This window comes from Amblyomma americanum, chromosome 6 (assembly GCF_052857255.1).
Source record: "Amblyomma americanum isolate KBUSLIRL-KWMA chromosome 6, ASM5285725v1, whole genome shotgun sequence".
In the NCBI taxonomy this organism is placed as follows: domain Eukaryota; kingdom Metazoa; phylum Arthropoda; class Arachnida; order Ixodida; family Ixodidae; genus Amblyomma; species Amblyomma americanum.
The window spans coordinates 41,499,762-41,521,787 of record NC_135502.1 but is presented as its reverse complement, the minus strand read 5'-3'; the positions used below and the strand labels follow the sequence as shown (position 1 = coordinate 41,521,787).

Genomic DNA, 22,026 nt, shown 5'->3' with positions numbered 1-22,026 from the left:
AAATTACCTTGTCCGCGCCGAAACCGCTTGCATAGCCATACGATGCTTACGCATTAAAAAAAATATAGCTGCGGTTAAAATATTGCTGAACCTAGTCAGAGAGCGAAAGCTGTCGTGTATCGGGTAAGTGGACGCGGCTTGGCCTCAAACGTTGAATGCGTTCCGCTCAGTGGATAGGCAACGCGCCCACCCTGTCAGGTGGCGGTTAGGTTTATGGTTGACCGCGATGGGTTTGAGGTTTGTCGCCCACTGAAAGATGCGGCTTATTGCTGCAGTAGCGCGTGTCTGCCACAACGTTGTCACCGCTAATGAATGCAGCACACATCTCTGTCTCCCCACCACCATGTACCTCAAAGCACGACTGAGGCGTCCACTGCCCCAGGGAGCCAGTTATGCGCCTTCCTTTCCTCAAAATGATCGGAGTCTAGAGCGTTGTCAACGCAAACGGCAACGAACACAGAACGCCGACGGTCTATAGCTTCAGTGCCACGTTTCTGCTACAACGTTGTTAATGCCAACGCATGCAGCGCACATCTGTGACTACCGCCACGTAGCTTAAAGCGCGACTGAGGTGTCCACCTTCCGTGGGGGCCAGTTATGTGCCTGTTGTTTGCTTCCGAAGAAAAGATTGATTCTTAAAATTGCTTTCGAAGAGAGAAAATGGCGCAGTAACTGTCTCAGATATATCGATGGACAATAATAATAATAATAATAATAATAATAATAATAATAATAATAATAATAATAATAATAATAATAATAATTGGTTTTGGGGGAAAGGAAATGGCGCAGTATCTGTCTCATATATAGTTGGACACCTGAACCGCACCGTAAGGGAAGGGATAAGGGAGGGAGTAAAAGAAAAAAAGGAAGAAAGAGGTGCCGTAGTGGAGGGCTCCGGTATAATTTCGACCACCTGGGGATCTTTAACGTGCACTGACATCGCACAGAACACGGGCGCCTTAGCGTTTTTCCTAGCAGCCGCCGCGGTCGGGTTCGAACCCGGGAACTCCGGATCAGTAGCCGAGCGTTCTAACCACTGAGCCACCGCGGTGGGTATATTGATAGACACCCGAACCGGTTTTGAGGAAAGGAAATATACCCGCCGCGGTGGCTCAGCGGTTAGGGCGCTCGGCCACTGATCTGGACTACCCGAGTTCGAACCCGACCGCGGCGGCTATGTTTCGATGGAGTCGAAACGTAAAGGCGCCCGTGGGCTCTGCGATGTCATTGCACGTTAAAGTTCCCCAGGGGGTCGAAAATATTCCGGAACTCTCCACTACGGCACCTCTTTCTTCCTTTCTTCTCTCAGTTCCTCCTTTAACCCTTCCCTTACGGCGCAGTTCAGGTGTCGGCCGAGATGTGAGATAGATACTGCGCCATTTCCTTTCCTCGACAACCAATTTTACAGTTTTCAAATGGCGTAGTAACTGTCTCACATATACCGGTGGACACCCGAACCGCGCCGTAAGGGGGTTTGACCTGTGGCTCACTTGAAGATCAGAACCGCAAGCACCGCTGCTGCGGTTGTCACTGACACGAAGAACGAAAAGTGGACAGGCCTGCCCACTGGCTGAAGCTGAGCCGCAATCGCTGCCACGTGTTAAAAGTAAGAGAGTTGAAATATAGTAGAGCAAACAGTGAAAGAAAAGATGCGCTATAATGTCCCAGGCAGATCCCGGAGGCAGTGCAATACCGGACCAACCTGAGGCGGGGGTCAAGCAAGCACCAAGCACACCGCCAGATTCCCAAAAATAAGTTTAATATCTTTGTTCCAAATGGGACCCGTAGCTCCGCGAAATCTTTACGAGGTAGCGTAGTGAAGCTTTCGCTTGAAAATATTATTATGCGGGAACAGCGGCGGCTTTCGTTCCGTGGATGGACGCATCCCACGAAAGGTCTACAAAGCGCACAACTGCGCTGTACGGCATTCTGGATTTTGCAAGCCAGGCGCTGCTCCAGCGCTTCATTTAGCTATGTTCCGGTGTTGGTCGAGTGTTGGCACACCAGGACCGAGCTTAATTACACAACTTTGGTTGAAAATTGTTGTTGGTTGTTGTTGGGGAAAGGAAATGGCGCAGTATCTGTCTCGCATCTCGGCCGACACCTGAACCGCGCCGTAAGGGAAGGGACAAAGGAGGGAGTGAAAGAATAAAGGAAGGAAGAGGTGCCCGTAGTGGAGGGCTTTCTGGTTGAAAATTGAAAATTTGTTTTTTTTTTGGGGGGGGGGGGGGCGATAGGAAATGGAGCAGTATCTGTCAGATCTCGGCGGGCACAGCACACGGGCACCTTTGCATTTCGCCTCCATCGAAACGCAGTCACCGTGGTTGAATTCCAACCCGGACACTCCGGCTCAGTATTCGAACGCGCTAACCACTGAGCCACCGCGACGGGTAACTTTGATTAGCATACTTTGGTGTCATTGTAGGAACAACAACGGTAAGGACAACAATCTTTCTAGGGTTTTAATGCAGGAATGCATTTAACGGTTGCATTTTCACCTCTCGTTGTCCGCAGATTTTCGTCCGTCCGTCCGTACAAACCACGAAAAAATTACTAGCTCCAGCTGGGCCACTATCACTACCACGTGCATACAGAAGGAGGTTCAAATGAATAGATGGGAGAGAAAAAAAATTGGCAGTGGCTTAGCTCGGCTATGCCAGGATCTACGTAGAGAGAGGTACATTTTCCTGACTGAGCTTATTTTGGTCACTGTATGTTTAGCAAGGAGAGACATATAGGCTCCATCTCGGCGGCTATGCGCCGTCTATTACGCTGGGCAGTCTGACACCTCATTGGCAAGCCGTTCCTCTCTTTGTTTGGGTGTCTCCGCTGCTCTCTTTGCCTTCTTACGCTCATTCTCTCTTTGTTGAGTATCCAACTGCCAGGCGACAACCTCAGGGTCGGCAGAGTTAATGTTCTCTTGTCTATACTGCCGTTTAGCAGCGGCTGGGCTCTCCTCTGAATCCATGTCAAACGTTGTGATACAGCCACCCAATACATCGCCGCCTTTTATACGCAATGCTGCGCATGCGATGCGCTGTTCAGGTGATAGAACGGCGTGCGGCGAGGCGGCGACGAAGTGCACGGCGCACCTGCTGCCCCTCTCCGTTTGCCATAGCAACGGCGCATGCGCACAACTGGCCTCTCTCAGCCACCGCGAAGTGCTCGACTGGTAGCCCAGTGTACCTCTCACTGACTGACTGACGTCACTTGACTGACGTCACTTGACTGACGTCTTCCATAGGCTCCATCTCGGCGGCTATGCGCCGTCTATTACGCTGGGCACTCTGGCATGTCCGTTTGGCAAGCCGTTCCTCTCTCTGTTCGGACGTTTGCGCTGCTCTCTTCGCCTTCTGACGCTCATTTTCTCTTTGTTGGGTAGCCAAGTGCCAGGCGACAATCTCAGGATCAGAAAAGTTAATCTTCTATTGTCTATACTCCGTTCAGCAGCGACTGGACTCTCGTTCTGTGCATCCATGTCAAACGTGATACAGCCGCCCATTACATCTCCGCCTTTTATACAAAATGTTGCGCATGCGTTGCGGGGTTCGGGTTATAGTGCGGAGGGCGGCGCACCTGTGGGGTCTCTCTGGTTACCATGGTATCGGCGCATGTGCACAACTGCTCATCCGCATGACGTCACGCGTGGCTCCGACGGTGGAGTGGGTGCTCGCCTGCGGCGACGGCGAAGCGCACGTCGCACCTGCGGCACCTCTCCGGTTGCCATGGTAGCGGCGCATGCGCACAACTGGCCTGTCCGGACCACAGCGAAATGCTCGACTGGTAGCCAAGTGTAGCTTTCGCTACAAAACAAATGCTTGCGGTGAGATGGCGATGAGAGGCGATGATTCTAAGTAGGCATGTCGTGCACACTGCGTCATCGCTGGTGTAACAAGTGTCGTAGTGAAAGGAGTGCGTAAAGGTTTATTTAGTGTCAACTTTTTGTGTTTTTCCTTTTGTATTCGTGCGAACAAAACATTAAACACGCATGCCTTCCTGCAGGGGGGTAATCTAGGGGTTGCACGGACAGGACCACAAAATCGTTATTTATGTCACTATATATTTGTTTAGTTAGTCTGCAGGCTCTTCCCAGGACCATGCAGGAGTGGGTGTTTGACAAAAAATAACAAAAATACCTATGAATTACTACGAAAACTCGGGACACAATGATTTATTTACAGCCAGAACAACGTGTTACCATGCCACGTGTGCAAAACAAAACACGAATTTCCCCATAGGCACATGACGGCTACGAAAAGTCAGTCCCTTTTTTAAAACAAACATACACATAAGTACTCCTATGTCATCCTAAAATCTGTGTTTTGAAGTGACAGGGAGAAATAAAATTTATTCTGGGGGCTAATCTGCGCGGCGAGAGCGTTTGCAAGTTTTCCTTAATCCTTAAATCTGACACGCTTGAATAACGAGTGTAGACTGAATGCATGAAGAGTAGAGCCAAATTCTATATACTTCCAATTTTATTGATTAAATTGTTTTGGTATCGGCTCCACATAGATCCGCGTATTCTAATTTAGTCCTTACGAGTGCGGTTACCTTGAGAGGGGCATTACGGGGCCTCCTTCTCGTGGCAGTTCACTTCATATGTCCTTGGACAAGTAGGAGCTCACCATTGGGGACCTTTCGCTCTTTTGTTAAAGTAAAGTTGTTGTTGTTCCTCCTCCTCAGGGAGCACAATTGTCTGTTAGCTTTAGCACAGGTACATAGCTTGAATGTGGGGTATGTACAGTACCTAACGAGTCGCATGAACTAACGAGTAGCATCAGCTGGTGCTACTCGTTAGTTTAACACATTTTTTTATTTCATTAGTATTAGTTTTTGGAACATTTTATAATCTTTAAACAAATTTGTGCTGCTCTTTAGCGTTAGCAAAAGTGGCGCTGGCGGTTTTTGATGTGCTCAATTAACTACAAATTTAACCCCCATTGTAATCATCATGCTTGGATTGACTGCAAGGAATAGTTATCTTATCTTGGGCCTGCCTGCTATTTATGGCTGATTAAATGACGCAGTCATCCGCAAAAGAAGTTTAATGTTGCTCAGCATAAATTTTTCCGCAGACAAAAACACCAGTTGCAATGCAGCGCGTACACTGTCGCAACCCACATTTAGTTGCGTCCAAATCGTTTCCAATTTCAAACTGGTTCTATAACTGCTACAAGTTTGGCAGCCAGTTCATTTTAAGAAACGAATTCATTTCATGGGGCGAAAATGTGGCAAAATACCCTCAACGATCAATTGTCTTGCTGCATGCCGGTTACTTTCTCAAAGATTGTATAAATTAGTTTTGAAAACTAATTAAGCTTTTTGAGTTTTTGACTAACTTCACGCTGCAATTTGTGGATAGATGGGTGCGATATTTCACGCAACACGAGTATCGTAAAAAGCAATCCCACGATCAGTCGGCATGGGCAGGCAGACTAGAATCAGGAAGCGCAGTTTAACCTGATGCATTCGATAATAAACGGCTCGTTTCATTTTCATTTCTTGTACGCATGACGCCGTGGTACATAAACTATTGCGTTCCCCCTTTTCGGAACAGCTAATTTTCATGTGGCAACTGCATTTTTGCGAGCACGAAACGGAACCGCCGTCATCTGTTGAGAACGAAAGTAATCCACTCGATCTATTCGCTTATGAAAGGCCTTTTCTCTTTTTACTTTTCTATTTTACAGACACCCTGTTCCCGCCTCACGGAAAGCGGCAATGCAGCTCGTCTCCATTGCGTACACTCCTCCATGGAACAGGCCGCTGGAGGAAGCCGCGGTGGCACTTGAAGAAAGGAAACAGATACTGAGCCTTCACCGAGTGCTTTCCCTCCCGCTGGTCTTGGAATAAACGGTCACACCGGCTTACGAGCAGAAAACGATCGGTCATGATCTCTCTCCCATCATTTTTGTTACTCTAGAAATCATCAAGGAGATGCAGTGGCGCTGGCCCCTTATCAGATTGGTCTATAGACTGTCTATATACCTCTTATTGACTCTATTGCCTTCCTATACACATTTCCTTTTGTCTATTCGTAGTCTATAGACTGTGTACAGACAAAATACTACTGAAAGTTTATGTCCATAAATCTATAGATCGTCTATACACTATCTATAGGTTCTGTATCGTCTACTGGCTAGCCTATGGGATTTTTCTATAAAAAGTCTATAGACTTTATATACAAAAGCTTATAGACAGTTTGTAGACTGAAACGTTTTTGTCGGGGGAGTCAGCAGTGACTTTCGTTGCGTAGGCAAAAGGCAGTACCGTGCACCTTAGGTGTGCTACGCTTGCGTGCTTTTGAGCTTATAATTCGCGATATCCCGTCGCGTTGTGGTGCGGTTAGTTGAACCACAAGGCTGAACAAATGCAGCGGCATAAGTTTCCAATAGTTCACCGCGGTCAAGTAGGCGCGAAAGCGATGGGAAGTGGGAGTGGTGCGGCACAATTTCGTCGGCGGATAGGGTGCGCGGCTAGCATAGCACTTCTGAATCGAAATATGATAGACTGCGTCTCTTAATCCGCATACATGGTTGCTGTTCAGTCGCGCGCGAACAAGAATCAACGCCTGCTATACTTATTCGCTTTTAGTCAAGCTCTCATTAGAGCAAGTTTGAACGCGGTATTCTGTGTGCGTGTGATCGGAAGTTGAACTCAGGGGGCCCTTTCCGGATGCAATTCACTTGGACTATGTCCCATTCATTTCGTCGCGCGAAACACACACACACACACACACACACACACACACACACACACACACACACACACACACACACACACACACACACACACACACACACACACACACACACACACACACACACACACACACACACACACACACACACACACACACACACACACGCACGCACGCACGCACGCACGCACGCATGCACACACACACACACACACACACACACACACACACACACGCACGCACACACACACACGCACGCACGCACGCACACACACACACACACACACACACACACACACACACACACACACACACACACACACACACACACACACACACACACACACACACACGCGCGCGCACGATAGCAGTACGTACGACGCATAGCTTATTTTGACTTTCGCGAGCCTGAACAAGTCTTTCCAACACCGGTCCTAGAAAACGATCAAACGTCGCTAGGATCTCGGCGAAGTCACGGAGCGTTATTTCACAGGTTACCTGAATCATCATGCAGGTGGATCAGAACCTGGCGAAAACAGCAAATTTACACCGCACTAAAAGCCACTCTGATGAAGCAGAATAATGCGCGCACTTGAATGCAAATTTTAAAATAAGCAGAATGACTTCAAATATTTAGTTGTGCTGGGAAAACGTAAATTTAGTTGGAAGCTCGAGGAAAACATCTCTATATGCGCTTGTGCAGCGGTTCTCTACAACTCTGTACGGTTCTACAGCGGTGCTCTACAGCTCTAGAATACTGATCCAGCGTGGTGCTTTGCAGCTCGTACAATACCGGTGAAGCCAGACCATGCAGCGAGACCTCGACTCGTACCATAATTATGTCTATTTCATCAAGGAGAATAAAGTATTTAAATTCAATGCGCTTTCGACAATGTTCCAATTGAGCAGATGCCTTATTCAAAGTAACTGTATGGCTTCAGTGTCCACTAATATTGAGCGTTCTCCGGAGTCAAGTGGCTTGGCAAAAACAGGGAATCACATCATAAGGTTCATCATGTGAAAACTCTGCATCGCGTGAAGTATCCCGTCGTCGTACTTCTTGCGCTTAGGATTCTGGTATGCTGTACCGGCCCAGAAGTTGGGACTGTAGACGATTAGTTTCCCTGTATTCCTTATGTCCTGTCGATATCATTTACGAAGTCAACGTGGTCGCCCGCCGTAGCCGCGCTGTTGCTGCCACCTAGGAGCGGAGAAAGAAACCGATGCAGCGCTCCACCAAGTAATTCCTTCAGTCGAAAAGGCTGAAAAAGCGCTGTACTAGTCTCCGGGCATCATCAAAAATGTTTCTAACCAGAACAAACGCGTACACTTTAAAATACTCGCGTACGCTATTTGGTTTCGAAGGCGGCGTCGCATTGCGCATTGTAGGCATGCTGCATTTTTCTACACTCCGCGTCGCTGCCGACCGCAGCGCCACCATTGTTTACAAACATGACGCTTGTCTATATGCCTTCGCTGCCTCCACCAAAGAGACCATGGAGGAACGCAATTATGACGGAGGCCTCGGGGAAGTTATGCTGGGCCTGCAGACGCTACCGGCATGGTTAATTGATAACTGAGATTTTTAAAAAGTTATTGTCTGACAGGAGTATTATTCGAGGTCTTCAGCAATGGATGACGCGGTACACCTTTTTCGAAAGTTCGAAGCCCTAGGGGTTTGCTTCTAAGCCGCGTAGGAAGGCTCTTGTAGCATCCGTGGAACTCTTATCTTTCGGAGAGGTGAGGAAGAGGATTTTCCTCCCTACCAAGATATTTGGATCACTGGCGATGCGTAAATAGGCGTACATCAAGGCCCAGACACAAAGGCCTTGGGCTAAACTTTTGACGAACACTGTACCTGCTGCGAACGAGGAGGGACCCAAGTTTCCGTGTTCAACCGCACGGCTGTGTAGCGAAGTCACCAGGAATAACGCCCAACAACGTAAACAGCTGCTGTAGCTCGATGTGCAGAACCAGTAAATATCGAACAGAAGCCTATCCAGCACTGCTTTCTATTAATGTCTTCGATGAAAGCGAACCACAAGCACGCACATGTATTGAGACTAAGGCACGCACTAAACAATATCCCAGGTTCTAGAATTAATCTGGAGCCCTAAACTGCTTCATGCCTCGCAGCTAGGGTGTTTCTTTGACGCGTGAAGATCTCATAGTTACTTAGCGATGCATCAACGGGTGTATAAACTGTCGTGGCATCTTCCTCATATGCTGATAAATTCATTCCAATTGAACTCAGGCCTCACAGCGCGAATATCCGGTGGTGTCGTTATTCGCAGGCGGCTGAACAGCCTTTTCTCCGCCTCCGCTCGCACCATCTACTGCAGGGGCAATTTAGACACATGGCCTATTTCTTGCGATTAGATAAGAACCATTCGCGCCGAAGGTTCGCCTGCCGTGCTTCCGTCACCTAAGGCTGACCCGAGCAGTTCGAGGAGGCGTTTCGGGCGATTTAGTACCTAAGAGCGTTTTGACATCACGTTCACTTCAAGTGGCACGCTGTTTGGCAGAAATAGCACTTATGTGAGTAACCTTCTTGAGAAACTTACTTTCGGTGGGATTTACAGATTTGTAGGCACTGCAGTTAGGCTTCTCGCACTACGTAGCCATTTACAGGCTTTCTTTTGTTGAGCTATGGCGTTCAGTGTGTTTGTATTTATAATTTCATTGTGTTGCTCACGATGAGAGAGCGCAAAAACGTGCCCCTCGGCTGACAGAGGGACTGCACATATTTAAATATGGCGATAAACTGTCCCTACCGCTCTCATTTAAGCCTCCACGTCTAGTTGTCATATTCGAAAGTAAATGTTGTGTATCTTACAGGGCCCTTTTCGCTACCGAGTAAAATCCGACGTTGCTCATTTTTTGCACCTCTCATAGACTACTCGAAAATCGGGTTATACGTCTTTGCCTGGAAATGCGTCTTCAGGAAGATGAACGTTTTACAGTGCACAAAGCTGAATACAGAGGATGAAAACTTGCGGACATGTTGCTTTTGTTTTAGAATATTGTTTTTTGGACGACTGGGGATTTTAAATCTTTTTTTACGTCTAGATATTCATGCCGCGGTTTAATTTAAGGACCATCCCTCAGATTTACGCTTTGGAGCCGAAAGGTCAAGGTACGGGTAGACCTGGCATATTCTTCGCATAATTATAGCATAAAGAGCTAGCCACTCTAACGACGTCATGCAGGCACGCGGAAGTGCTGCATGGGAGATCAATAATGTACGCGACGACATTTGCTCGAAATTTCCCAAATTATCAAAATCCTGGTGTTCTCATATCGCAGAAAATAATTCTGCGCGATCACCAACAATGCAAGGCATAATAGCACAGATTTCGAGAAATTTCCAGGAATTGCAGCCGTGCGATTGGCCGAAGAGGCACGGCGGAAATTAGGGTATTGAGCAATCCCTGTGCTGGCTATAGTTTAGGGGATGGCTGGGGCCCAGTGGGGGATGGCTCCATTGTTTAACCACCGGTGCTCTCGACCTGAGCGGCAGCCACGTGTCGTAAAATTCTAGTAGACCCAGAAACTAGCGTTCCCAGTAGACCTAGAGCTGCAAGAAAAAAAAGATATAAAAATTGTTGATGCCCAATTTGCCCCCCCCCCCCCTTTTTTTTTTCGCTCTCTTCCAAACGAAGCCTAAGCACGCTCAGTAATCTATCGTTTAAAAGCCTTCACTCGCCATAATTGTGAGCTCTCTCGAAGCACTGACCTCAGGCATTATTCCTTTATTTAAATGTATTATTGAAACCGTACGCTCCAAAATTACATACCACCTGAACGAAGTACTTGGCGCAGGTAAATTGATGTCTAATGACGACACACTGTTTTTTTTTTGTACCTCAGAGCCAGAAAGACTGTACCAAGTTCACCACATTGGTCAACAACAAGCTCACAAAAAGTTCAGTCCTTCTTACAGTCATTGTTCTCCTTTTGCAATGAAAAGGAATCCTCAAAGCCACTAAAAGAACCACTCCGCTCCGAAAGGTACGGTAGTATCCCCGATAGACATGGAATAAAAAAAAAAGTTCCTGCACTCCTACTGTGGAGTTCGCTGACCTTTCTGCGAACTCGTTGGTCTTGTGTTCTCAAGGAAGGCTGCTCAAGCAGGGTCGGAAGTCCCCAACAAAGGGGCCCGTCCGGTCCCTGCCTCCCCTTTGTGCAGCGGACGTCCTCGTTTACGCCGCGCCGTCACGGGGATGACCCGCCGGGAAAAATGCGAACCAAGTACAGCTAACGACATGTGGTTGTTAAGGGGTTGACGAGGTTTCGGGGGCGCACGAGATATTAGCCGAGTGACCGGAAGCCCACTATTCCTGTAACGACTGTCTACTTCCCTTAACGACTGTGTTCTCTTTGTTGCTGTCAACAACCTGAGTCATCGCCTCGTCGGCACATGTTTCTAGCGTCTGTGGTGCCGTGGGTGGCGTGGGAACGGAAGTCGCATTTGTGTTGTTTGTGTAGTTATTTGAAACCTCCTTCCCAAATGTTTTAATCAGACCTTTTTCCCCAATCTCTGATCAGTGGGCGGACCTTATTTTCCTTTCCCTAACCACTGATTGGCGAGATGGGTCGTTGGTTATCTTATTGGTTGCTGTCCCCGCTAAGGGCGGAGACAGAGGGTTTAAAGCCAAGCGCTCTTGGTTGAGCGGGGGCTGAATTCGTCTGATCCACGATTTAGTCATGTAAATAGTTTTCTCCTTGCTTTGTTCCTTCTCGTTTTTTTACCTATGTTGTAAATAAATAGTTAACCTTCTCCTTTCCTTGAGTAATGTGAACGTTTGCGAGTAGAACCACCGGGTCATCAAGAAACCCCGATTTCATCATCTAGTAGTTTCCTCTCATTGCCACCTGGAGGCGGAAATTCAACTGGCGCAGTCGAGACAGGATCGCAACTGGCGCAGTCGGCACAGGAAACTCAACTGGCGCAGTCGACACAGGATCGCAAATTCTTTCTACTCAAGGCATTGGACGGAAGGTGAGAAGAACAAGTCGGTGGACAAGCTGTTTGTCCTAAAGGAGAAAACGTGAAGCTGCGTCGCAAGACTGACGTCGAAAGCTTCGGGATCACGGGTCGAGTTCGAGAGGACGTCGGAGGCTCAAGTCAGCTAGGAGCTGAAGGAGCCGGGCAACAACAAGCCATCGAGGGTTCGAGTCAGCGAGCTGCTGTAAAGAACCAGGCGTCCACATCGAACGGGTTCGAGTCAGCGAGCTGCTGAAAAGTAACCAGGCGACCAAGTCAAGCCAGTCAAACGAGGCAAAGTCAGCGAGCTGCTGAGAGATCCAGAGCTCAAGTCGTCCGCATCGAGGAGCCTGTCGTCATCACGGAGGACGACGAGATCACCGGGGCAGAGAGCAACCAGTAAGGTAGGAGACCTTTCTGCTTTCTCCGAATTCACCATGTCGGTGTAGTGTTTATGTGCTAGAAACGATAGCGCGGAAAACGGAGATGGCTGCTGTACGGTATGATCAGGAGGGCAGGATGCGATGCATTGAGCAGGAGGAGGCTGAACAGCTAAGTGAAATTGAAAATTTGAAACTGCAAATTGAGCTGGAAACGAGAAAATTGGCACAAATGCAGATGAAATTAAGGCAGGGGACGAAAGTCGATAGCGAGGCCTTATTCGCAGCAGTTCAATGTTTTAACTGCATGAAATTTGGGCATTCGATGATTGAGTGTCCGGAAAAAACAGGAACAAGATATTCCCGCGGTGAGAAGAGAGGTGTGCGAGCTAGTATCTCATGTGGAGATACCGGCGCCTGATAAACCAAGCTCCCAGTCGGAGATGGCTGTTGATAAGGTCAGTCAACCAGATAGGGTTGACGACCTGGCATGCCGCAACTTGGAATCCGAAGGTCAAAATTCTGAAGCCTGTGTGGATTCAGGGAACGAAATAACAAAACGGGAATGTGTGGTTCTCCAAAGAGCACAAGCTGATCTAACGCTGTTTGCCGTGCCAGAACAGATCGCTGAAGGCAGAGAGGCGTTAGAAACTTCTGTGAAGCACGCGCTGTCAGAGCGAGCATATATAGAGCTGACCCAGGAGGCGCAGGAGTGGACTTCTCGTGAACAAGAGTTGAACATTGTGCAAGAGCAGGTCGGAGCTAACTCTGAAGCGGCGGGAACGCGCGAGGAAGAGGTAAATCAGGATATGATAGCGGGCACACTCTTTGCAGTCGATAGTAATCTAGCCGCCAAAGATGAGTTGTTTTGCCAGCCGGTGCTGACACTGTGCGCGCTGACAGATCTAGCTGAAGGTGTAGGGCAGCTAGTAACATCGGAAACACACTCGCTACTAGAGCAGCCAGAAAGGAACCAGCCAGATGAAGAACATCAGAGCTCAGATTTCGATGAGCGTTTCAGAATCTCGCACGAATCTGTTCGAGACAGACTCGAGGCTTCAGTGGAGCTTCAGGCAAATCCGGAAGCTACAAATGTTTCTGCATCAGATTGGGAGCTGACAGGGGCAGCTGCAAAGAGTTTCGCAGCGCATAGGAAACTGGTGGATGTGGGCAATGCCTCCATTCCTGTAGGTTTCCACATGGAGCAACCTGCCCCATTAGCAGAAGTGTGGAAGCAAGGCGGCGAAGGTGATCGTAAAACGATAACGACTGAGCGCATGCTTTTCTTTGAGGAGAACGCCGGCTGTCAACGCTGGAAACAGCTAGCACTGCCGGAAACCGCATGTCAAAGTGTAGGTCAAGTTGCTGATGACAGGCCCAACCCTATTCTAAAATTCAAAGTAAGGGCGAATGCAGACGCAATACCAACAGCAGCCTTCGTGGCCCGTGGGGAGTCTGTAAGCTCTATTAATTTTGAGAAAAGCGACAAGGGAGATCCGATAGCGGCGGCAGCCTTTACAACCGGCGCCGTTCCGGATAAATCGGAATTTTGGTCCAATCTTGTGGACAAAGCTAAAAGGAAAAATCTTCTTTTTCGAGATGTAGGTGGCTAGAAGTAATTTCTGCCAATTTGGTGCACCGATCTGACATGGTGGATTATGGAATGTGCAGATTGGTGTCCTAACCTTGTGTGCACGGAACGAATTGAGGCTGTGTATGTGTGTGCGCAGTGCTGCTTGGAACCTTGTGGCCGGACTTTAATGTCACACTGACAGCAAGTGTCCGCGTGACATTCTTGGTTGGGAGGTGTGGAGTTCGCTGACCTTTCTGCGAACTCGTTGGTCTTGTGTTCTCAAGGAAGGCTGCTCAAGCAGGGTCGGAAGTCCCCAACAAAGGGGCCCGTCCGGTCCCTGCCTCCCCTTTGTGCAGCGGACGTCCTCGTTTACGCCGCGCCGTCACGGGGATGACCCGCCGGGAAAAATGCGAACCAAGTACAGCTAACGACATGTGGTTGTTAAGGGGTTGACGAGGTTTCGGGGGCGCACGAGATATTAGCCGAGTGACCGGAAGCCCACTATTCCTGTAACGACTGTCTACTTCCCTTAACGACTGTGTTCTCTTTGTTGCTGTCAACAACCTGAGTCATCGCCTCGTCGGCACATGTTTCTAGCGTCTGTGGTGCCGTGGGTGGCGTGGGAACGGAAGTCGCATTTGTGTTGTTTGTGTAGTTATTTGAAACCTCCTTCCCAAATGTTTTAATCAGACCTTTTTCCCCAATCTCTGATCAGTGGGCGGACCTTATTTTCCTTTCCCTAACCACTGATTGGCGAGATGGGTCGTTGGTTATCTTATTGGTTGCTGTCCCCGCTAAGGGCGGAGACAGAGGGTTTAAAACCAAGCGCTCTGGGTTGAGCGGGGGCTGAATTCGTCTGATCCACGATTTAGTCATGTAAATAGTTTTCTCCTTGCTTTGTTCCTTCTCGTTTTTTTACCTATGTTGTAAATAAATAGTTAACCTTCTCCTTTCCTTGAGTAATGTGAATGTTTGCGAGTAGAACCACCGGGTCATCAAGAAACCCCGATTTCATCATCTAGTAGTTTCCTCTCATCGCCACCTGGAGGCGGAAATTCAACTGGCGCAGTCGAGACAGGATCGCAACTGGCGCAGTCGACACAGGAAACTCAACTCCTACGTTCCTGACAATTAGCTTGCAGCTGTTGTTGTGACTCTTTGTCGCTAAGTGCGAGGGAGTGTGGTGGTGCACAATTTTTAAATATTAATGAAAGAAGATCTCACTGGCTTCCCGGAGATCAGCTGCATGCAATGAAGAGCTTTCATTTCGCTTGCGAAAATTCACAGGGACGATCGCAGCATGCCAGACGTCGAGCACAAAAACATCAAATGAACACAAAGGGGGATTGACAGAAAAAAAAAGACGTGGCAGCTGTTCCGATGCATTCCGTATCCTCAGCGAGGTTAATCAACAATTTATTGATGCTGTGCCGAGAGAGTAGTACATTGTACAGGTCGCCTGTGCTTGACTTTTACCTTTTACCTCGTAAATTCGCCCACAACGGGCGTTCTGTGACGTAGTGTACTCCTATTGCACACCTGTTTTCTACGTGACTACCATCTGTTTCGAAAAACAGCGGTGAGGCTGCGCGACACCATTGCCATTAGAGGGACCCCGTTCAGTGCAAAAGTAACTAGAGCCGACTCTGAGCGCACGCACGCAAGCAGCAGGGCTCAGTAGCGCGAAGAGTGAGCAAAAACAAGCTTCCTCTGCAAACGTAAGTAGAACTGGAATTAAATTTTTATGTGGAAGCGGGACAGTTGAGCATTGCACTGCGTTCGCGCTGGGCCAGCATGTCTGTTTTTTTTTTTCGTGTTTTAAACGCAGCGGCAGTACAGGCTAATAAAACGAAGTGTTTGGAAACGCGAGCTTTGAAATACTATCCAGCTACTTCTTGGAACTGTGGTGGATAAAAGCTTAGGGGAGAGGATTAACACGACCGACTACTCTGCCGAGGACGACGCGAGACGTTGTTCTTGCCCTTTGCTGAGGTAATCAGCTAATTTTAGTAATCTTAGCGTGGACGCCTTGACGTTTGATCCAGGAGCTGATGTCAACGCGAAAACTTGGAAGGCGAGGGAGCCATTTTCTACTTCGCACCGCAAGTTAAAAAGAAAAAGATTCCTTTCAGGATGATATTTGCAACATGGCGCTTTATTGCTTACGCTGTTACTGAGACAACAAGGAAGGATGCTAATAAAACGAATACTGTAATAATGTGGGCAGTCTCTAGGTCGATAAATGCCAACGGCCATCGAATTTCTGACAGTTGTCTGCGGGAGCGGTTGGAACATGGCTTATTTCAGCGGTCACAGTTCTTCAGGCATCAAATACAATAAATGTAGCCAGCGCAGGCAGTGTATTTACAGACACCCAAAACGCATGGGTGAAGGACGAAACAAAATAGTGGCATTTTAAATTAAGTACTTAAAACACAAGCAGTTATGAGTGTCCCATCAGGGAGAAACCAGACAACTTTTGATAAGCCAATGCACTCGCTGCCATACATTCCGCTTTATAGCAGTGGCAAACTCTCTACCTCGCACAGTAGCGTAACCTATGGAAAGTCTTGTGCCACCCCATTAGTCACCCGTTGATAATGGGGTCCTCAGAACACCCGCTCAGCAGGTTACGGAAGCTGAAACGGCAGCTCGGCCCAGAGAGCCACCTCGCCGCGTCTCATCGAGCTACTGGTACCGTCAATTCACACCAGATGGCGAAAGCGCTCCACTCCGGCTAAAGTCACTGGAGATGCCGAGGAGAAACTTTTTGAAAGAAATGCGGCGCACGTTAAAAATCCCCTGGTGGCAGAAATTATTCCGGTGCCCTGCCCTGTGGAACCTCTCTCCCTCCTTCTTATTTCACTCCGAGCTTTCTCCTTCCCTCTCGGCGCGTTTAAACACGGGTGCCGCTTGACAGATCCTCGGCCAAGTCGACGCCCGTTCTAAGCAGGACATTAGGGCCATCTAATTAAGAAAACGACCGGGTTTATTTACATTTTGCACAAAGCAAAGATCAAGCGGTAGTATCTGTCTTGTTGCCGAGTTTTACAAGGCTCTCATACCCTAAGTCCCTCGATTGAGGATGAACGTGCCGGGTAGTGTCTTGCATAAAGTTCACTTTCGTGCACGATCACGCATCGGCCGCTAACAAAAGTGCGACGCTATCAAAGGTGCGAGGCGAAGAAATGTAAACTGAAAACCATATAGCTTTACAGTTTTATTCATAATTTTTGTATTAGTAAAACAAAAAATTCTTCGATCGCAGGAAGCGCTCTGACCAAAGCCGAAGCCTTGGTGCCATGATGCAGTCTGTGGTGGTGTTTGCGCTGCTGTTTTCGTACGCCGCAAGCAGCATCATCGTCGCTACGAGTGAGGGTTGCCTGCGCGGCAAATCCCACAGGACACTTGAGAAAGACGTGCAGGTATTTTTGGGAATCCCGTACGCGAAGCCACCCGAAGGAGAGCTGCGGTTCCAAAAACCTCAGCCCCCATCAACGTGGGATGATGTGTACGATGCAACCAGCGCTAAGGACTCGTGCATGCAGCCCCGGTTTCCACGACTCTTCGACGTACCGACGCCTCTGTCAGAGGACTGCCTCTACCTGAACGTGTGGACGCCATTGGCTTCGGAACGGTCGGAACTTGCCGTTCTGGTGTGGTTGCATGGTGGAGTCTTCAAAGCGGGGTCGGCGTACGAGGCTAGATACGACGGTTCAGCACTGGCAGCACTTAACGACGTCGTAGTTGTTTCCTGCAACTACCGCCTCTCCACCATGGGTTTTTTGTACGCTAACCATACAGAGACACATAGTAATTTGGCCATGTGGGACCAACTGCTCGCCTTACAATGGGTCCAAAGAAACATTCGAGCCTTCGGTGGTGACCCTGGTATGGTAACCATATTTGGCGAGAGCGCCGGTGCCATGATGGCTCATGGTCATATTCTGTCACCTCATAGTCGAGGTCTTTTTCGTCGCGTTTTCCTAATGAGCGGCACAATGAGCAGCGACTCATGTGTGGATTCAGTATCTGAGACCATAGCCAAAGCCAACGTCGTCTCGACAGCCGTGGGCTGCGCTTCTAAGGACCTGGCAGCGGATCCCCTGCAGGTGCTCGGCTGCCTTCGGAATCGACCAGCAGAAATGCTTTGTACCGTTAAAGCGTTAACGTTTCGGCCAACGTTCGAGACAGAGTTCATACCATGCCTTCCGTCGTTTGCCAGCGAGGAAGGATATTTTAACGAAGTTGAAGCAATGGTCAGTGTTACAGCCAAAGAGGGACCTTTAATTTTCCTCTTTCAGTCTAATGAGAAAATTATTCAAGACTACTTAAGCTCTTGTGATACGGAGGAGCTCAGAGCTTCTATAGAAGGCGTTTTTCGTGCTATACTGAAGGACGGTGTCTTTCCCCTCGCAATGAACTACTTGAAGGGCGCTCCTCTCGATGACATGATCGCACAACGAGAAAGGGCGGCAGAGTTCTTGGGGAACTATTTATTCTACTGCCCGACCAGGAGGTTTGCTGAGACGTACTCGACTAAGGGCACAAAAGTGTACGCCATGGTGTTCGCTCACCGGTCTAAGAAATCACGACAGCCAGAATGGTTCGGCACAACGCACATGGAGGAGTTGCCGTTCGTGTTCGGCATTCCTTTCTCGGATCCGACTAATTACACCGACGAAGACAGAGAGTTCAGCGCGTACGTCATGAAGAGCCTGGCAGAGTTCGCGCGAAATGGGTACGTAAGCACCTGTTCAGCTCTGGTACCTGCATAATGGGTCTCAAATGGGTGACGTGCAACCTGTCCGATAATTGCTGGTTTCCCAAGTTCTTACAGATGTCGCTGGGGAAAGAGGAACACGTTTATCGCGTAAGTAATTGCTTATGGTCTCTGAATCTTCCAGTTATTTCGAGGCTTTGTATTCGGTCTTTCAAGCAGGTCGGACTAGCTAAACGAATTGGGGCAAATGCTTATTGTTGCTAATTGGCGGCATGGCGGTCTCTCAAATTTTAGCGGCAATAACAAATTTTTTTATTTTGGCTTTTCAATTTGGGTACATCAGCTAGCAAAGTGTGGAGCTAATAGTACCTTATGATTCCTTCATAATTTGGGCATTATACGGATAAAACAATGGTTGCCAGGGATCCCGATAGGTGATGGAAAAATTTCTGCGCCATTGTCATTTCCTGAATTTTGAGTGAACAAAAAGTATTCTCCTTCCAAATCAGATCTTATTTTTAACGAATGCGCTCTTTTATTACCGAAGTCTCATCAACTTCGCGTGTTGATTCGACGACATACTGTTCTACTCCAGTATTACACGGCATCTTGAAAAAGCCCAACTGCCCAATTCATGAAGTAATCGAATTAAAATCGCAGAAATCACGCAGTCTGAATAAAGCTTGCGACCACAGCTGTTGCAGTACGCGTCATAAATGTAAGTCTTATTGTTTTTTTTTATTTCGCAGGAAACCTGTCCTCCCAGACGGCAAGAAATGGCCCCAGTTCTCATCCAAGCACCCTGACTTCATGTGGCTTCAGCCAGGGAATTATAGCTGGGCCAGAAATTTTTCTGCGACGGCATGCGACGTGTTGAGGAAGCCTTCGTGAAGTTTTGGTCTCCTAACCGTTTCCTCGATGGCCTTCATCAAAGGGAACAAAATTATACAATTTCACGCAAAAGAAGCCATAGCTAACATGCGCAACTGTTAATGCGAAAGCATTAGATAGATGATCGACACGAAGGCCCGACGTCGCGAAAGAAGTGGCGTCACAAAACTCGCGATTGGTCGACACGCGACAATCTCTGGCCCACTCGTGCTGCGCTACTGCCCGCTCCTCGGCACTTGGCAGCAGCAGCGAGGGAGGGTCAAGGATTGTGACGTAGTACGTGCGTCATGGAGTGACGCGTTGACGTCGCTTCGCGTTCCCCGCGAACGCGCGGCTCTCGCATGGCGCGACAAATGCGACCGAATTAGTTGGGCCACAGCGGCGAGGGCTATCACGTTATCGAAATTCTAGAGTCTGATATCGCTATTACTAATGGCCGGCTGCAAACGTCTAATTGCAAAGAGGCGCTTATTGGCAGTAGTTAAAAAGTTAACCGTTAGAATTTAGTTCAGCGCTTTACTAGTTAAGGTGATTAGCCAGTTTTTGACTTCCACCAACACTGGTGTTACTGTGCCGCAAGAATCTTCTCTTTACCTCGAACACCCTATTTTTAATGGCGGGATTCCCTGAAACACATGGTATAAGCATTCAATGCTTTCTATGCACCTATGCAAGTCGACTTGAAAAGATGAAAAGACACTTGCGTCTGTAGGGCAGATGAGATGCCTTGGTCAAAAGGGCTATTACTTTGATGACGAAGTGACGCTGAAAGTGTCTTAATTTTTTGCTTTCCTTACCAGATCATGGTTCATGATCAGGCAATGGGGAATTAGTCTAGATGAATATATTACCTATAGAAATTGTCAGAAACGCATTTGTCAGAAGAAATTGTCAGAAACGGCTGCTGTCCCGAAAGACGCGGGTTCGATCCCGACCGCGGCGGTCGAATTTCGATGGGGGCGAAGTTCTAGAGGCCCGTGTGCTGTACGATGTCAGTGCACGTTAAAGAACCCCAGGTGGTCGAAATTTCCGGAGCCATTCACTACGGCGTCTCTCATAGCCTGAGTCGCTTTGGGACGTTCAACCCCCATAAACCAAACCTAACCATTTTTTGCAAAAATAGAGCTTCGATAGCAAAGAAAAAATTTGAGAACGTGAAGTACCCGCGCCGACAAGCCATTCACTAGTCAGGACATGCTCACCGCGAACGCTGGCGATACTCCGGAAGCAAGTTAGCTGCACCTCACAATCGCCGGCCAAAAAAGAAATTACACCCGAATCTTGTAACATGCACTCGTAACCTTGCTGGTGAGTCGGAAGACCTCGATTCCTTACTTTATTCTCTTGCTAGCTAGCGTCATTGTTGTTGCAGCAATAAATGCCTTGTTTTGTGTCAGCCAGCGGCGTCATTCCTTTCTTCCCCTTCAGAGCAAGGCCCGCCGTGGTCGGCGTGCGATTGGTAACGTTCGCGATCACGGGGCGGGGTCGGTGGTTTTGAACAGTGTCAGCCGCAGTTAAGAGGGAAAAATGTGTTATCCCCCCTGTTTCAACCCCGCAACACTAGCCAGTTCTACAGCCACACTATGGGTGTAGCCTGACTATACGCGATTCTTTTTCGGCCTTCCTCGCAATATTTTTCTGATATAGTGTCACGCTTGTTGCTACCTCACCGCCTCCTGACAAAAGGACCTGCGATTTCGTTGTTTCCTTAGAACACGGACACGGCCTCTTGGACGTGGTTGTACAAAGCTGTCGTTTCTTTCCAGAAAGAGCGCGACCCTTAGGTTACAAAGAAATTTGGTACATTTTTATTCCCTTCATATTTCCTTACTTTTTTCTGTACTCTTCTGCGGAGGGCGTCTTCAGGGAGAACAAAACGATTGGTTGCACTGGTGCTGCTTGATGCTCTCCAGAGTTATCCTTCGTGCTTTCGTCGCGTCACTGGGCAATCAATGTTTTCGTTTCGTACAGTCAGGCCATCCTAGAGAGATAATGAAACCATTAATTTTGATTTAGTCCGTACAGAAAATGGAGCGTCACGTTTTGTCGCATGTGTGGCTTGTTTTTTTATTTATTTATTTTATTTATTTCAGTCCCCCCAAGGGTCATCAGGGCATTACTTTGTGGGGGGGGGGGGGGGGGATTAAAGCAAAACAGAGTCACAACTACGAACAGGATAAGAGGTGATGTCATCAGGATAAGCCAGAGTAGCAATTAACATGGCAAGTAAGCTAGAATAACATAAGGGTAAATGGGAAAACGAACAAAATTCGAATTCAGTAGCAGAACTATGATAAAAGAAAGAAAAAGCAAACAGTGGTTGCTAAAATAATATCCTTCTAAGAACAACAGGCACACTTATTCCTGAACTTCGAATGAGGTGAGATGAACCATTAATCAGTTGCAATAAATAAATATTTACGCTACTCCTGGACGCCTGTTCGGTTCAGCTGCCCAGTTATGAAAAGGATGACGTGTGAGCAGAATTTCGCGAATGTTTCACCACTCCACTTTCTCGTCCATAAATGCACACGTCAAAAAGACTCAAGAAGTGCAGATCAGGCCGTTATGATCGTATCTGCAAAATATTTAGAGCCATGCGTGTCGTTACAATCGTATGTGCAAAATATTAACAGCCATGCGTGCCCTGTACGACACTGAAAATTCAAAGTCCGTTCGCTCTTTTGACAAATCGAGTCTCCTTCTCCACTGCTCTGACACCCAAGGCAACGCTGGGACCAGACTGCCTCTAAACACTTGATTGAT

At 48.1% G+C, this 22,026-nt stretch overlaps 2 protein-coding genes and 1 pseudogene across 8 annotated transcripts in view; 2 read left to right on the top strand and 1 right to left on the bottom strand.

Annotated features, from left to right (window-relative positions):
• LOC144136683 (uncharacterized) overlaps positions 1-5,890 on the top strand; it is a 208,850-nt gene extending 202,960 nt beyond the window's left edge. For 5 of the 6 annotated variants that reach the window (XM_077669213.1, XM_077669210.1, XM_077669208.1 and 2 more), the window contains one exon: positions 5,697-5,890. In XM_077669213.1, coding sequence (XP_077525339.1) covers positions 5,697-5,798 — 102 coding nt within the window. In that variant the 3' untranslated portion in view covers positions 5,799-5,890. Of the gene's footprint in view, positions 1-2,517; positions 2,538-5,696 lie in introns of those variants that run through there. The other variant, XM_077669212.1, reaches the window with a different exon arrangement.
• Positions 1,663-1,829, bottom strand: LOC144095703 (U2 spliceosomal RNA; annotated as a pseudogene).
• A 3,091-nt stretch (positions 5,891-8,981) lies between the features above and the next one.
• On the top strand, positions 8,982-21,267 carry LOC144136679 (cholinesterase-like). 2 transcript variants are annotated; one of them, XM_077669201.1, is made up of 3 exons: positions 8,982-9,244; positions 16,915-18,387; positions 19,119-21,267. In XM_077669201.1, coding segments are annotated over exons 1-3 (1,617 nt in total). In that variant the 5' UTR covers positions 8,982-9,242; the 3' UTR covers positions 19,261-21,267. The 2 variants fall into 2 exon arrangements, with proteins under 2 accessions (XP_077525327.1, XP_077525328.1); XM_077669202.1 differs by lacking the exon at positions 8,982-9,244 and adding an exon at positions 14,894-15,364.
• Positions 21,268-22,026: the final 759 nt, after the last annotated feature.

Coding starts and splice junctions, on each gene's coding strand:
- LOC144136679 (XM_077669201.1), top strand. Junction 18,388..19,118: donor GCAGAGTTCGCGCGAAATGG/GTACGTAAGCAC, acceptor TTTATTTCGCAG/GAAACCTGTCCTCCCAGACG.